The sequence below is a fragment of the Botryllus schlosseri genome, chromosome 4 (assembly GCF_051294905.1).
Source record: "Botryllus schlosseri isolate E-star chromosome 4, Bs_hap1, whole genome shotgun sequence".
In the NCBI taxonomy this organism is placed as follows: domain Eukaryota; kingdom Metazoa; phylum Chordata; class Ascidiacea; order Stolidobranchia; family Styelidae; genus Botryllus; species Botryllus schlosseri.
In genome coordinates, this window is record NC_137239.1 from 26,579,977 (window position 1) to 26,596,825 (window position 16,849).

The 16,849-nt window shown below is 38.0% G+C and overlaps 1 protein-coding gene across 4 annotated transcripts in view; it reads left to right on the forward strand.

Annotated features, from left to right (window-relative positions):
• Window positions 1-16,849, forward strand: part of LOC145437648 (ecotropic viral integration site 5 protein homolog) — a 36,512-nt gene that overhangs the window by 11,415 nt on the left and 8,248 nt on the right. For all 4 annotated transcript variants that reach the window (XM_080314930.1, XM_080314929.1, XM_080314931.1 and 1 more), the window contains 7 exons: window positions 6,116-6,316; window positions 8,232-8,375; window positions 9,708-9,797; window positions 9,856-9,956; window positions 12,742-12,889; window positions 14,410-14,727; window positions 15,752-15,916. In XM_080314930.1, coding sequence (XP_080171056.1) covers window positions 6,116-6,316; window positions 8,232-8,375; window positions 9,708-9,797; window positions 9,856-9,956; window positions 12,742-12,889; window positions 14,410-14,727; window positions 15,752-15,916 — 1,167 coding nt within the window. The remainder of the gene's footprint in view (window positions 1-6,115; window positions 6,317-8,231; window positions 8,376-9,707; window positions 9,798-9,855; window positions 9,957-12,741; window positions 12,890-14,409; window positions 14,728-15,751; window positions 15,917-16,849) is intronic.

Consider the following 16,849-nt stretch of genomic DNA (forward strand, 5'->3'; position numbering starts at 1 on the left):
AAATTCGTTATGCAACGTTATTTTAGGCAACTCAACAATTTCATGGGTTTGACGGTCAAATTTGAAAAAAATATATTTTAAATTTTTTATAATAAATTGAAAATTTCAATTGCCTCTTCGCCGGCTTCTACTGGTTGGAATTGAGCCAAATTTGAATAGTATATTCGTATTGAAATGAACCCGGATATTTTCAACTGACACTCGTCAGGGGTAATCGTCAGCAACTAGTAGAGAATTCGAAAGAACAGCGTATATCAACAATCGTAACACAAAATATGACGTCACCAGCACGAAATGTCGAATACGAGAGCGTTCAATGTACTATTTTTAGATGATACACGAACTCTTTTTGTTGACACAGCCTTGGCTGGTGTATTTTGATAAAAGTCGACTCCAAGGCACACAAATGAAAGTGTGAGCGACCCTTTCCGAGTATGCGAAATCTGTCGTCTCGATAATTTTTCGCACAGGCGGGATTATCCAACAAGTGTTTGCCAATTGCAGAATTTATGGCCTTTGATTGTTCCGCATCAATCTTGAGCGGGTGAGTTAAGGGTGAGCTTTTCACCGAGCGTGTTTTAATGAATCTAGGGACATGCTGATTTATGCGTTCCTGCAAGCGCTTTGACGTTCTTCCCACGTAGCCACAATCACAGTGACACTTAAATTCATAAACTACATTGCTTTGCTGAAGTGCGGGTAGCACGTCTTTACGTGTTGCAGGGAGCAGTTGCGTTGTCGTGAAAATCACGTTGGTCTTCACTGTGTCGTAACACTTATTGACCGCTAAAATCAATTGCTTTTCAAAGCGGGTGGAAATAGGCCCTATCCAAGGTAGATGGATGTAAACATCTTTGGTTGTTCGTTCGGTAGGCTCTGGGGTCATTCCCTGCCAAATCAACCAAATTTTTTCCAAAAGATAACCCTATGGTCATGGATTTTATTCAAATCGCACACAAAGGGAGACAGTGATCTCCTGATCAGAAAAAACTTGATTTTATCAAAATCGGATAAGTCGTTGAGATTTTATCGCAGTGAGAAAAATACCACTTTTTGCGTTCATTGAACCATGTCGAAATGGCATTTCTGAACAACTTATTTTGCATGGATCTTTATACATGATGGACTTGAGTTTTCGTGGGTGAATCAACGTTTTTGAGACCGCTGTTACGTGAACTTTGAATGTGAACAATAATATGCTGGATATTTCAAAAGTTTATAGGTCAAATGAGCAGAGACAGTTGGGCCCCCAAAGAAATCAGTCATGCATGACGGAATTTTCTGGGCCGAATTGTGAAAAAAGGTATACTTCAAATTTATTGAGTAAGGTATCAAATGAAAGCTAAGAACAAATACAATGCAGTAATAGGAATCCCAATAGTGATTTCAAGGATCTAAGCAGTGTTATAGCAAGAAAACTAAGGTCATGATATTTCCCCGTGTCTGAAGGTATTTTGGGGGGGTATAATTTATACAGCTGCTTGGTTTTTGGTTACGTGATTAAGTATATTAATTAGCTAGCACTGTCCATTTCCTTCCATGGTGCAAGTGATATCAAACATTTAATCAAGCTATTATTCAGTCAAAGATATAAGGAAGTGCCTAGTTCTATATTATACATAACATTTCACTCTAACATGTCCGAGTAACCAATACATAGACAGTCATAGACAGAACCCCTGAGTGTGCCTTTTGGGGTATTGTTGTTTCGTAACACAAGATTTTAATTCATGAAGTTGAGTGTGGTGCATTTTCGGAATGCAAAATTTTGAATCATTGAAAATATCATAGGATTGCTTTTCAAAGCACAATCAGTTGCAAATATTGCTTTGTAATTCGTGTCATAATTCGTATCTAACGGTTCTTTCTTTGAGCACCTCGTCTATCCTTAGATTAAATTACCAGCTACTAGTTAATATCAGAAAAAGAATTATATTAGGCCTACTTTGTTGCGCTTTTATGTTACTTTTCTTCGCACGTCACTTGTTGCTGTAATGTCACAAAACGAACTGAACGTAGGGTGAGATTGGTTAGTCATGTGCTCCCAAATTCCATCTGCATCTTGTCACAATTTGGTGAAATATATTTATATTCTAGCTCACGAGGTAGCGTCTCATTTGGCAAACTAATATCAATACAATCAAGCTTCTAGGTCATTGTATTTGGATTTGACACCAAATTTTGTAATGATACGTCATTTTGGATAAAATATGGTTTGGGCAGGGTGGTGATACGATATTGGCCATTCTCTTTGAACAGTACGTCATTCTTGTACATTATCTTTAAAACCGCAATTCTCGACTATTTGTCTCCATTAGTTTAAAAATCATCTGTAAGTAGTTAATTTGGTCATTTTAATCCTTACTGATAGAAAACAATCAAACTTAAATGGTCCAACAAATATGGTAATCACACTGAGTGTTCAAGTCAGGATATATTATAAACTTGTCAGCATACATGATATATTACATTGATGCGATGCAGAGATGGCACAGGCTGATTTCTGATCGATGTATCTATCTGGTTCATGATGAGGTTGGAGAATGTGAATTCTTGCAAGACGATATACTTGTGATCAACCCGCAAATTTTACTACTGTGTTTGAATACGAAAAATGGAAATTAGACGTTCTGGACTTGGAAAATGTCTCTACAATTGATAATTATCAATTATAATTCATAAACTTTGTGGGTGACTATGAACATGTACTTCGTGTTTCAAGTTTTGTTTTGCTTGAATGACTGATGAGGCACTGTCTCTTTTGACCGCATGCCCCTACCAATGCCAGTCACAAATCTCAATTTTGCAAACAATTTCAGTTATGCACTTGGATGGGTGACGCATACATGTGACATTGAGCTTTCAAGATGAATCTTAGCCACTTAAAAAGAATAATTCCTATGGAACCAGATCATATGTGCATAGTGCAGTTATCAAAATTATATTTTTCAAGCATGCACAGCTGCTATACCGCCCGACTATTTGAACATTAATAATCTATGCACCACTCACCAAAATATGAAATAGAAAAAGCTGGAATATAAAGTAAGCCCTGCCCCAAGCTATTACATACCGTATGCTTAATGAAGTAATAATCTATAATATATCAAGGTGTAATAAAAAAATATATAACCCAAAATACCTTTAGACACATGGGAAATATATGAATATAGTTTTCTTGTTATAACGCAGCTCAGATCCTTGAAATCACTATTGGCATTGCTTTTATTGGACAGTGCTCGTTCTTAGCTTTCATATGATACCTTACTCAATAAATTTGAAGCATACCTTTTTTCACAATTCAACCTGAAAAATGTCATCACGCATGACTGATTTTACTCCAGCATTACCTTTAGCCCCCCTTTCAACCCCAAACGGCTAGGTTATTATCATAATAAAAATATTCAAAATGAGTGTCAGGCTATGTACTTTCTGAAAATGTACTCCATTTAAAGCCACAGAGAAAGACTAATTTACAGTAAAATTCTAAAGTTCATGATCTAAAAAATGATACCTCTTAACGGTTGACTGAGCACAAAAAGTGCACTTTTTCAAATCCCCATAAATCCAAAACCGCTGAATGTATTTCTGCGAAATAACTTTTGTTCAGTTTGAAATTGATCTATGTTGCTTAGGAATTGCATTTGATGTCTATTTTGAAACACGTGGTTATCTGCCTCAGTTGATTTGGGCTGGAATTACCCTCTGTTGACTTTTCTGCATTGAAATGCGTTACTTTCCTCTCTATGCCGCGGTTGATGACATGTTCAGGGTAACCGTTATCAAGTAAGATTTTCCGGATATTGTCAAGTTCAGTTTATTACCCGAACATATCATCAACGATCTATGCACGAGGGTACCTATGAGGTTGATTTTTCTGCGTCCAGGACTAAATGAATTCCAACGAAGGTATTGGCCAGTGAATGTCGGTTTCCGGAAGATTGATGGTTCAAATTTATTGGTATCATGTTTTTCGACTAAAACGTCCAAAAATGCCAATGAGTTATTTCGTTCTTTTTCAATTGTGAATAGCAGAGCCGGGTGAAGCGAGTTTAAGTGAATGAGAAATTGATCACAGTCCAGCTCATTTCTGAATATGACAAAAGTATCGTCTACATAACGTCGGTACAACAACGAGCCAAATTTGGTGCGCAGCGTTTTTTAGCCAACCTAACAATGTAGGAGATTCCGAAGAATAGTCATATTTACCAGTTCAGTTTGCCAGCATAATAAGTCAACATCAGAACAATGCTCGTGTTACATAACATTGTTATTTACTATGCACTCAATGCGTCCGATTGTCTCTTACATCCCTTTTCCATTGCAGTTTTAACTACTTCCTAAGTTGTTTTGAAGTCATATGCTAAGCGTAATATTCAATACATATTATAACATGTTTTCCGCTAACTTTACATAGCCGCGCATTGTTAGGCTTACTCTGCGGAAGTGTGAAGTCCAAATTTACAAAGGCTTCTCCATTGGCAGTATGAGTAGCTATCGAGTGTTGAACGCCTTGTGATACAGCAGGCAACTTGTTTGAGATCATAATCATCCCTTTGTCCCACCGAAATTGTCGTTAATCCAAATCTCTGTCTGAAGAGTGTGCTGATGAGTTGAAGTACGCTACTGTTGAGTGTTGGCATGGTAGTCTAGCCTTTGATTATACATATACATACACCGGTAAATTATAAATAGCATACACACTAAATGCTCTGTCTAAATTTACTACCAGTGACACATCCTGTTAAGCATATTCAAAAGTAGCCTACTGAGGACAACTATTCCTAATCCTAATAATGTGTTCTGTTGAAATTCGATGTTGAATCATCACTGTAACCTGTTTGTTGTCTTGGATGAATAGGGTATACATTTTCCTATATTTTCGAATACTGATGCAGTGTACTTGTGCAAATTTAGTGCATTCGTTACAAAGCATCTCATATCTGATATGTATGCTTGGGCCGAATCCTTGTCCACCATTGTCAAACTCACACCGCTTTGCATTGAAATTCAGACGTCGCTTTCCATTAGCTTATAATGTGCTGTTAAAGTCATACATACGGCACTGGAATTGGACCAACCAGCGGGAATTTAGAAAAACAATGCTAAGAAAACATTCTGGCTCTTGACAATTTTCAAATTCTGACCCTGTATCTTTCTTTAACGCATTGAATGTTCTGTAACCATGTCTGAAGATTTACACGAGCAATTGATCCCAGTGTTTGCAGTGTTAAGCTGTAATGCCTGTGTAATGTATAAGACTCTACACTGTCCACTAGGGCTGTGAGATGATGCACACTAAATATGGCTCAATTCCAACCACTAGAAGCTAAGTTATTGCAATAGAAAAATTTATAATTCCATGAATTTATGATAAATAATTAAAGAGTCAGTCATCGTAAATACTATTTTATTCAAATCCAAATTTGTCTACTGCAATAACTTCGCTTCTAGTGGTTGGAATTGAGCCAAATTTGGTGTGCATCATCTCTACTGACAGCTTAACAATTTTATGGGGTTGACAGAAGAATTTTGAAATTATATTTTTTTGTTTTTTAATGATAAATTCAAAACTTTCTACCGCAAGAATCTCGCTTCTACTGAATGGAATGGAGCCAAAGTTGGTGTGCAGCGTTTTTTTAATCAACCTAACAATTTTATCAAGTAGCCAGTGAAATGTGAAGGAAATTTTTTTTTGTGAACAAGCCCTACTGTCTGCATATCATTATATCACTACTTGCTATTTGATTGAGGGCACTTGGCAGGACCCAGTGCTTAATTTTATTTTAAAAATCAGAACGTTGCTTACTCAACTTTCTGCTGTTCGTTTTCAAGACTAAGTGTTATGGAAGGGAGATAGAAACATGTCACCTCTGCTGCTTTTAAACCCAAAACCAACTTTCTAGTATAAGCAGTTATCAAGATATGGCAAAAATTTGCTATTTTCGGCTCGTTCGGTGAAATTGCATTGCCAGTAGAGGGTGCATGAACCCAAAATCATGGCGGATGTATTTCATTTGATGTTTGCGCTACAATATATCGAGACCACTTTTTGAAATTCATTTTTTTTGCATTTTTCACTCCACCCTATACATGATTTCATTTCCCGTTTCAGGCATATTCTCTCGTTGACCGAGAGGTGGGCTACTGTCAAGGCAGCGCGTTTATAGCGGGACTGCTCTTGCTGCAAATGCCGGAAGAAGAGGCTTTCGCCGTGTTCGTAACGCTCATGAAAAACTACAGGTTGCGTGAGCTCTTCAAGCCGTCCATGGCCGAGCTGGGACTGTGCATGTTCCAACTTGATAGCATGGTGCAGGTAACATAATGTTTTGTGATGATATATCTAAGCCTCCCATGTACCATATGACCTTTTAGGAGGATTTGTCCTCTTTTTCTCAGGAAAAGTGATTTGTCCTCTGAGGATGCCCAATTGTCCTCTCTTTTTAGATTTTGAATTAGTTGCTTACACTTTCAATAAGACTTTTAGGCGAGACATATTTATTACTAAAAAATTGCTGTAGTCAGCTTGTTACCTGGATAAGTTCGGAGAATCTTGACTATTGTATATAATTTCAATGATATTTCGTTTAAACAATTTCACGATCTCGTTATAAATGATCATTGCTTACTGGCACAAGTTAACAAAGTATTCATGGGCCGAATCTGAAAAATATGTTTGATTTGTTGGTTCTCCGTCAGATTTTGTAACTATTGCCTAACAATTCTTCTTGCGTATCGGTAAAAAAATGTTGTCTTTGGGTTCTGAAAATATGGCGTAATACAGCGTTCCTGTTGATTTCAATATTTTTTTCTTGCAGCCCTATTTAAATCTTTGAATCTTTTTCCCGTGTCGTATAATTTGCAGTCAATTTGAATATGATACATTGGCACAGACTTGCCCACATATAACTGATGCCTCATATCTTGGTGTTGTGTTGTATTGGTATCATCACATTTTTCTGTGTCGTAATAAGGCCGGTAGATGAATTTCATGTAAATTTACATTGACAAATCGGTTATTACTATATTGCATTATTGGCAGTCTGTATTTTGTGTTGATATTTTGGGCAATATACGGGGAAATTCAATAGGCCAATTTTTACCCGTATCAGAAACAGTAATCTTTCAAAGATCCTCAAAACAATTACCTGATCGTAATTGCTCTCGGAGTTGCAGTACTTCAATATACAATTGAATTATGTATTTGTATTCAAATAAATGTGATAGTTTTTGTCTGGCACTCGTTAAGGTGTGATCATCAGCAACTAGAAGAGAATTGATAAGAACTTTGTGATGTAATTATTTATATAGGCCTACAAAGTTTTTAAAATTTCTTCTAGTTGTTAACGACCACCTGTGATGAGTGTCAGAGAAAATATTCAGGTTTATTTCAACATGAATATATTATTCAATTGTAAATCACCTAGTTGAGACTTGAGAACATCTGATAGGTTTCTATCATGTAGTCACTGTACGCGCAGCAAGATGTGGTGCAACTTCTACGTGAACGTTTGTTGTTGAATTGATACACTTTGTACTGACACTGTCTTGAGTCCAAAGGCCAAACCGTGGTAACTTTGGACCTAAGGGTAACTTTGGACACTAAGCAGTAAAAGATTTAAATGGTTATTGATGGAAAAGGGTTGCCGCTGGATGTCCAATTCTTTTTCATGAGCCAACAGTACCACAAGTAGTCTCAATAAAAGGTGGATTCATTTCACTACCAGATAAACTTGACCCAACATTGATCAATTAATGGAGGTAAAAATCATGCAATTGGCCAGATATATAAAATTTTGTTTCAGTTTTAGCCACTGCTCTCATCAACTCTTACCAAATAAGCCTCATCTAAGAGGTTTAATAAACAATGGAGTGTAAAGACATACAAAAAACTACACTGTCCAAATTTACCCCACATGCCGGGGCAACTTTGGACACAGATAAATTACAAAAATAAGGTACGGTACTTAGTTATGACCATGAAGATTTTGGATTAGGTAATTCTAATATTTGCTCCATGACCCCTGAAAAACACAAAACTTGCCCTCCTACACACTAGCATTTCCAAGATACGAAGCGGAATTGTTGAAAATTGTCCAAAGTTACCCCGGTTTACGGAACCAGTTTTTGATAGAACGTCTTATAGTCCTTTTTATGCTAAGCTAATTACGATACTGTGACGTCACGTGCTTTCTGTGTAAAATCCTGTCTAATCGACTTGCTTGTTTCAGGATCACGCGCCCGATTTGTACATCCATTTCCAAGCCCAGGGCTTCCACACGTCCATGTACGCGTCTTCGTGGTTTTTGACGTTATTCGCCACCACTTTTAATCTTCAACTTGCCTCTCGCATCATGGACGTCTTTATGTCAGAGGTGCGATGTCAATTTAATATTAACTGATTTAATCCAAGCTATTGTATATCCGTAGTACTTGATTTCTCTGGTTGTTTCTTTCAATTTTCTTTTTATTTGCTCGTCAGCAATGTTTGATCAATATTTATGGGGATATTAGTAGATCAAGTACTGAAAATTTACGTTCCTTGCCACTTGGAGGTAATTTATCGCCGAAAATTATAGTTTTCATAGTATTTTCCACTGCTGATGCCTTTGAACCTCTTTGGCCATAGCCCAGCATACGAATAATATACTACAAAACTACACATGCTAGTTAAAATGGCGTACCTGTGATGTGTGATCAACCCACAACATTGTCACCAGTGCAAGGATATAGGCACGAAACCGCAACGAAAAAAGAACAAATTATCTTTAATCCTATGTACGGCTGAGATTATATGTTTTGTGATAGCATAAAAGGATTCACAATAGAACTTTCCACACCTTTCATATGGTTATGACATCATAATTATTGAGTCATGCTCTAATACTCAACCTGCCGTATACTGTATTCAAAAGCAAGTCTCTCTGGTATTAGATCTTGCCCAGCCTGAGATATTAGGCGGGATTCCTAAGGTGATTTCCATTGTTTACCTTATAATGTTTGGGTACCGTATCTATAATTTTTGCTTTTTTTAAATGTTAGCAAACAAATGACGTGGTTTCATAATATTTACCTCATACGAATTTCTGACGGCGCAGTGATAAGTCCTACCTTGTACATTTATGGAGATATTTACTTTTGAAAGACTGCGGCCATCAGGTATTGAAGAAATACCTCTGTAAATTGTTTGCCAATTAATTTTGGCTCTGTTCAATGAGGTTTTAGGCGGGGTATTGTATGGGGAAGATATATGTTGATTTCTCATTCCAATTTTGGTCATATGTGCGATACCTACGTATTGCTGTAATATCATGGGTGGGCGGGTATTTTCTTTTAGAGCATTAGCAATTATATTTGGAGATTTGTGTTGCTAATGAACTTTAGTAGAGGTGGAAACAGTGTAAATACAAAACAACTTGAGGTCGGTAGTGCAAGTAAGCAAGTCATACTTAAGCAGTATTGTAACCAAACCGCAATGTTTTGAGTCGCAAGTCAATTTGACTTCCATGGTTTTGACTCGAGTCAGGTCCAAGTCAGCTCGACGCTGAGTCATATTGTTGAGACTCCAGTGCGAGTGTTCACTGTTCAGTCCTACTTCGTTAATTACCACCTCCAGGTCGACAAGGTTACCCTGTTGTCACGAAATTTCTTTAGTGATGTCACACAAGTCTGTAAATAATTTGACACTTGTATTTTGTCACATTCAGGGCATGGAAGTTATTTTTCGCGTCGGTCTTGCCATGCTTTTAAGTAGCCAAGAAAAGTTATTGCATCTCGACATGGAGGGGATGTTATCTGTAAGGAATCCATCCGCACACGCTGTAGCGTCGTCTGTTAAGTCCTTTTTCTTTTTAGGTGATATCAAAAATCCTCCCCGATTTTTATAACAAAGACCCGGACTTGCTGTTCCACAAGGCGTACACGCTGGTCAAGTACAATCCCAAGAAAATGAAAAAGTAAGTGAAGCAAAATTTTGATTCGTCAGTATCATGTAATTCCATTCGATAACATTTTGACAATAGTAACATGTCACCATTTTCGATATTCTTTTCCTGTGGAAATCCCGGATGTTTTGCTGACCGACACGCGTATTTTGTGATCCGTAGAAGCGTAGCCACGTAACCTTTGACCATTACTCATTGCAAGAAGTGAAATTAGCTGAACGCTGACCTTTGGTTATTAATTGATAGTTGCTGCGAATCGTGAAACGAACTCAATTCGCCCCGATTATTCGAGATTTCATACATGCGACGTCATATTTGGTGATATGATCGTCGATATACAAGGTTTTCTTCAATTCTCTACTACACGATTACCCCTAACGAGTGTCAGCCGGAAAATATTCGGGTTCATTTCAATATGAATCTACTTTTCAATTTTATATTGAAGTTCTGTGCCTGCAGGAAGCTCTTTAAAATTGTTACGTGAAGGTGTGAACGCTGGTTCCCATTCGGAATATGCGCTCGACAAGAATATAGTTGTTGACCGCGTTTAATTCAAACTTCCCTGACTATTTTGTGGATCGGATTGGGCACGTGACAGGAAATGCTCGCCTTTGAATACACCGTAATATTCAGTAAACACATTGAATGTACAATTGTAGAGGTACGGTACATGATGTCCTAGAACTCTCTACAATCTGTATAACGAGCTGTCATTGATGGTCTTGCGACCTGGTAGCAATCATATTGGGCTCGAAATATGCGGTGTGTTAGGTCGCCAGTCCTGGGGAGCAAATTTTTTAGTCTCCGAATGGAAATTATTCATTAGTCTAAAAAAGTTGCTGCTTAATGCTTCATATTCATCCCCAGTTTAAATTTGAAATGAGTCTGAGAATGTCCAATGTCTTATGTAGTGAATTTCCTGAACTCTTCCATAACGTGGCCTAGTTTGAAATCTGCTGCGCAGAGCAACACTGTTATTGATGCATCCAAGTTGTGCCTTCTGGGTACTATTTTTCAAACACCGCCGTAATTGACGAAGATATTACTCATGAAGCGTATAATGATTATATTGTGAAGTGCTACTCTAACATGTGGATTATTGCAAACTACCTAATGAATGTGATTGGGTGGAGTAGTAGGGTTAGTAATAGAGTTGGATCAATTACATTATTTCAGAATAATTACAATTACAATTACTTTCATGCATGTTTCAATTACATTACAATTACAATTACTCCATGCTAAAAATATCAAATTACAATTACAATTACTCCTTGTATGCTTTAATTACATTACAATTACAATTGCTGCTGTTGAACATGTAATTGAATAATCATAAATTCAACCGTGCTCCTTGACAACTGTAGCGTCGTAATTAACAACAATTCAAGTATTCATGTTTCATTCATGATTCGCAAATACCCGTTAATTAATAAAAAGAAAAAACGTTTTCGAACTATTCCAGTATGCAGTATGTCGTTGAAAAAAGTATTATAATATATGCACGTGTTGGATTTGCGTATATAGTATATAATTAAAGAAATATTATTATTTTTATCGAGGGACGTAGGAATTAGGATGAGGAGTAAAAACAAAACCGTGCTTTGTCAGATAAGACGTTTTATAATATCCAGTGGTCTGGTTAGTTAGCCAGACGAAGTAACGATCCAGCATCGTGATCTGAAATCGTATTGTAGATTGCCAACCCACGGATAGATGCGCAAGATGTGAGTCACGGATGAATGCACCGACAAACGTTCTGCAGAGCCGGCTAAAAGCAGCAAACTTTGTAGTCCTAGAGCTGGCGATCCAAGCGTTCAAATTTGATGCATCTGGTCTTTATCGTAAGCTATTGATGCACTAATTCCAAAAATACAAATTAAAATCTCGTCAGGACAATGTAACTGCTCCAAAATAGCCGTTTAAGGCCGACTGTTCTGAAAAGTGAGAGCGCCGCAGCAGCATGACCACAACAATGACCAATTACGCCCAGCGATTGTTCAGAACAATGCCGATTCCCAGACTTTCACGACTATTTTGGGATGGTACCATTGCCTGGAAATATACTTTTATTGCGGAATTAGTGCGATTAGGACCATACATATCAAATTTCGACGCTTGGATCGCCAGCTATGGGTCTATCAATTCTGCTGCTTTTAGCCGGCTCAGCAGTTCGCTTCTCGGCGTATTCAATCGTGAGTCACGTGTTGCGAATCCATCCGTTGGTTAGTAATCTAATAATTGTATACAATGGCAGCCGAGGCCAGCATAGCGGTAAAAATAAAAAACTTCGCCTGCAAGGGCGCAGTCAAGGGCTTCCGCGAATGGATCCATCAAATTCCTTGTCGACATTTAAAGAGAATGCATTATAAGTCAATTATTTTATGTTGTGCTTGTCAGGTCTCAATAGCAATTTAATGTAATTGAAATTGTAATTGAGCAAAATTTTTGTCAAATTGCAATTACAATTACACAAAATAAAAATGCTTCAATTACAATTACATTACAATTACATTCAGCTCAATTACAAATTACAATTGATCCAGCTCTGGTTAGTAAACCATATGCGAACTGTGTTTGTGATGATAGGGTCCGTGTTTAACGTTATTACCTCTGTAAATCATTATCGCAACACGGAATTCCCCGGAATCCTGAAGAAAGAATTATTTTTGAACAATCCTACTGACCGCCTCCAGTGCTGACTCGTGTTAGAATACACTATGCTGTCAATTGTCCTTAACTGTCGGACGCCTGTAGCTTATTAACGAGCCTCCGGTTAACTGTGTCTCAATCGCAGACTGGAGAAGGAGTACATGTCGATGAAGACGAAAGAAATGGAGGAGCAAGTCGAAATGCGGCGTTTGCGCACGGAGAACCGCCTGCTCAGGCAAAGGGTCGACGCGTTGGAGAAAGAGAACGAAAACCTAGCGGATAAACTGATACAGGTGCGACGCGCAACATGCCTAATTCACCAAACCATGTCAATAATAATTCATATTTAGCAAAACGACCATTTTCAAATTTGATCATGCAATATTGATGCATCGGTATCATAATAATGATAACATTTCTAATGACTAGGGCAAGTTTTTACAAAGTTGCAACTTTTTTTTACAGCTTTCCGACAGCTTGCTAGATGCTCGAAATCTATGTAATATGATGTTTTAAGCTGTTTGGAGAGATTTTATAGTGCAACTTTTGGCAACTTTCCCCTGTTTTGCATTCCAACTTTCACTGCAACTTTTATCCAATATTGCGTCAAAATGTAAAGGAGTGATTTAAAAACATGCTGTGAACTATTTCTTCGATTTGCATAGCAAGGAGCTATGTGATGGGTAAGATGCATCTCACTGTGTTATCTTTGACACAATGGCTTGCAAGCAAGAAGTACCCCTGCCAAGCACGACCGACGACCGTGTCCGAACAATATGTAGATTGTAGATAGATCGCTTTAAATTCTGTTGTTTAAATTTGAGATACTTTCCCATTTCACGAACGCCCAGGCGAAACCGCCGAAAATTACATTTTCGCTGGGTCAACTTATTCACTATTGATCTTGTCAAAATAGCCAAGAGTGAGTTTTTCTGCAACGCCTCGGGTCAAGCTTACAGACCTAGGAGGTCTGGGGTGTGTTATTTGACTTGTTTGTCGCTATGCTGTTTGGCTTTTTTGGGGAAAGTCATTCCCGAATTGTGTAATTTTCCTGCTGTGTACAGGAAAAATAATCTAATTTTTGGCGGTCTCGCCAGAATGTCCGTGAAATGGCTGAGTACTTAGCAATTTTGACAGCTCTGCAGGAACTAGGTTGTACAACGGGACCTTTTGAGCATCTCATACCATACTAATTCAACAAAAATTATAAATGCAACTTTTCACTGCAACTTTCTCGTGAATTTAGCGCAACAAAAACTCGTCCTACTAATAGCATATCCACCAAAATGCCGAATTCACTGATAGCCTTCCACATCGGTAGCGTTGAGGAACGAAAAAAATTTCATTTCCAATGACAAATTCAGTCATTGCTGCATTCAGAAAGTGACGTAGATCACAATTCACGCTCACAGTCCTGTAAAAGCTTTCATTTTCGAATATAATAATGCAAATTAATCCATCCCTTTCATAATGCCGATGATAGTTATTACATTTCTAATACTAAATTCAACGTGCAGAATTCACGAGGAAGTTCTGTAGATCCAACTTCATGCTCATATTCAGTGAAACATTAATATTTGAATGTATCAACTCAATATTGATGAATCACTTTCTAAAAGTTATAGGTATTACATTTCTAGTGCCAAACTAAGCAGTTGCGTAACTTACGTTATATTACGATTGTGCTCCTATTAAGTAAAACATTAATTTTCGAATTAAATACTACAATGTTGATGCATCGCTTTCATAATTATAATAGGTATTGTGAGTGGTGACCCTCCTTAGTACTGTCAAACGAAAATCTTATTTCCAGGACCGCGTCAATCGCGCTTTGGAAGCAGAAGAAAAAATCAAAATGGGCAAAGAGCTGAGCATCGCGAAAAGACAAGTCCGCTTGAGCCAAAACTCGTTCGGTAACCTCATGAGTCACGCGGACACGTTCTCCGCGACTCAAGACGACTCGCCCGACCTGTCTTCGATCGAACGCTCCCCGAGTCCGGTGGCGGTGCCCAAGATAGCTGTGCCGCAGAGCGTGCCTTATTCCGAGGAATTTGTGTTGGAATTACAGCAAGAGTTGGTGCAGGCGCGGCTTCGAGAGGCCGAATGCACTTCGAATTTAAATGAATTACAGGTAACGTTTTTGAAACCATAAACGTAACCAGAGGGGCAGAAAGGTCCATGCCCCTACCTATGTTGTTCTAAATTAACCTAAAGCAGTATACAATTGAATAAGGAGCCCTCTGTTGGCTTCGGTTACCCGAGTTCTCGTGCCGATGATGTCATCTTTTGTGTTAAGATTGTTGATACACAATGTTCTCTCCTAGTTGCTGACCCTTGACGAGTGTCAGTCGGAAATATTCTGGTTTATTACAATATGAATGAGAAGATTTTGTAGTAGATTTGAAATTTTTCCTGGTGCGAGAGACATTTTATTCTAATACAGGTAGGCCTACTCCCCATCCGAAAAATAGAAATGAAAAAATACTTTAAAAATTGAGTAGTGTGGTCGTGTTGAAATAAACCCGAATATTTTCGGCTGACACTCGTCAGGGGCTATGGTCAGCAGTCAGCGGAGAGTTGAACAGTATATTCATATTGAAATAAGACATAAATACTCTTCAGTTGTAGACATAAATACTCTTCAGTTGTACATAAAGTACCAAGTCACAAGTCAATCTCACTTTGATAGTTTTGACTCGCGATAAGTCGAGTCATATTGTTTCAACCCACTTTTTTCAACTCTGCTCGAGTGATATAGAACGGCTTGATTCATAATATCGTAGTTTTCCTCAGTTTTAGTAGTTTCCAAGTATCAGGACTGATAGACGAAATATCAATAATTTAGCAACTTAACTATCCTTCGAAGTTACGATGAAATATCAGTCTTGGCCGTCCTAGTCTCGAGTCACATGACTTGGTTCGCATTTAGAAAAATGAGTCGAGTCAAGTCGAGTCACCAAAAAATCGCGACTCGAGTCGAGTCATTACAACCCTAGTCTCAACTGACTCGAAAGCAACAGAAGACCAGGAAATGAAGTGGCAAGTGGCTTAATGCATGTCCCAGATCGTGGTCCGACAATCTCAAACGTGGACCGGAATTTATGTCGCTCTCAACATTACCGGCTGACATTAATCTGAAACGGTCACCTGTCCAGGAAAAAGTGACTGTGCTGGAAAAGCTGAACCACGAGCTCACCGACAAGTCTCAAGCGAAAGCCCTGCAGGAGGAGCTGATAGCCGTTAAAATACGAGAGGCTGAAACCAACGGAATGTTTAAAAAACTGCAGCAGAAGGTGTCGGGCTTGGAGGAGCATTGGCAGGTATTGTTTTTTTCGTCTTTTTAAAGCTTTTGTGAAAATGGCAACAACGGTATCGCATAGGAATTACCAAAGTATCTTTAATGCGACGGATAACAGGCATTATGTTCTTGGTGGGGGCCATAAAAGGTACATATTTGAACTTTGACATAGTACATTCTGTTGTGATGTCATAATGAGTGATACTCGATTACTCGACTCAAAGCGCAATACGTGCTTCAGAATCGAATCATTCGGGTTATCGATTTTTCCCAGCCCTATACCCCACCTGCGGGGAATTCAAGGCTTTCCGTTGTGGAATAGACACACTTGCAAAAGAATTACATACAGTACAGTATATTCAGATGTTTTGAATAGATCTTGATATAGCACAGAGCAAAGGTTTCGGTGTGTGTATTAAAATCTCATGATCTGACTCCAGAAGGTTAGGGGTGTTCAAAAATAACTTTTTTTTCTCAAATCGTACTGGCTACTTGATAAAATTGTTAGGTTACATTATTTAAGCCTACACACCAAATTTGGCTCAATTCCAGCCAGTAGCCGCATTGCTACAGGAGAAGAAAGTTTCTCTCTATTATATAAAATAAATAAACAAAAATTTCAAAATTTTCTGTTCACCTCATGAAAGTGTTAGGTTGTCTATAGAAACGATGTCCACCAAATTTGGTTCAATTCCAACCAGTGGAAGCGGAGTTATTGCCGTCGAAAAATTTGGATTTGAATAAGATTGTATTTACGGTAGAGCTTCTTGGAGGTACAGAACTTCAATATACAATTAAATAGTATATTCATATTGAAATGAACCCGAATATTTTCGGCTGACACTAGTTGCTGACGATTACCCCTGACGAGTGTCAGCCGAAAATATTCGGGTTCATTTCAATATGAATATACTATTTAATTATTTACGGTAGGCACACCTTTAATAAATAAATA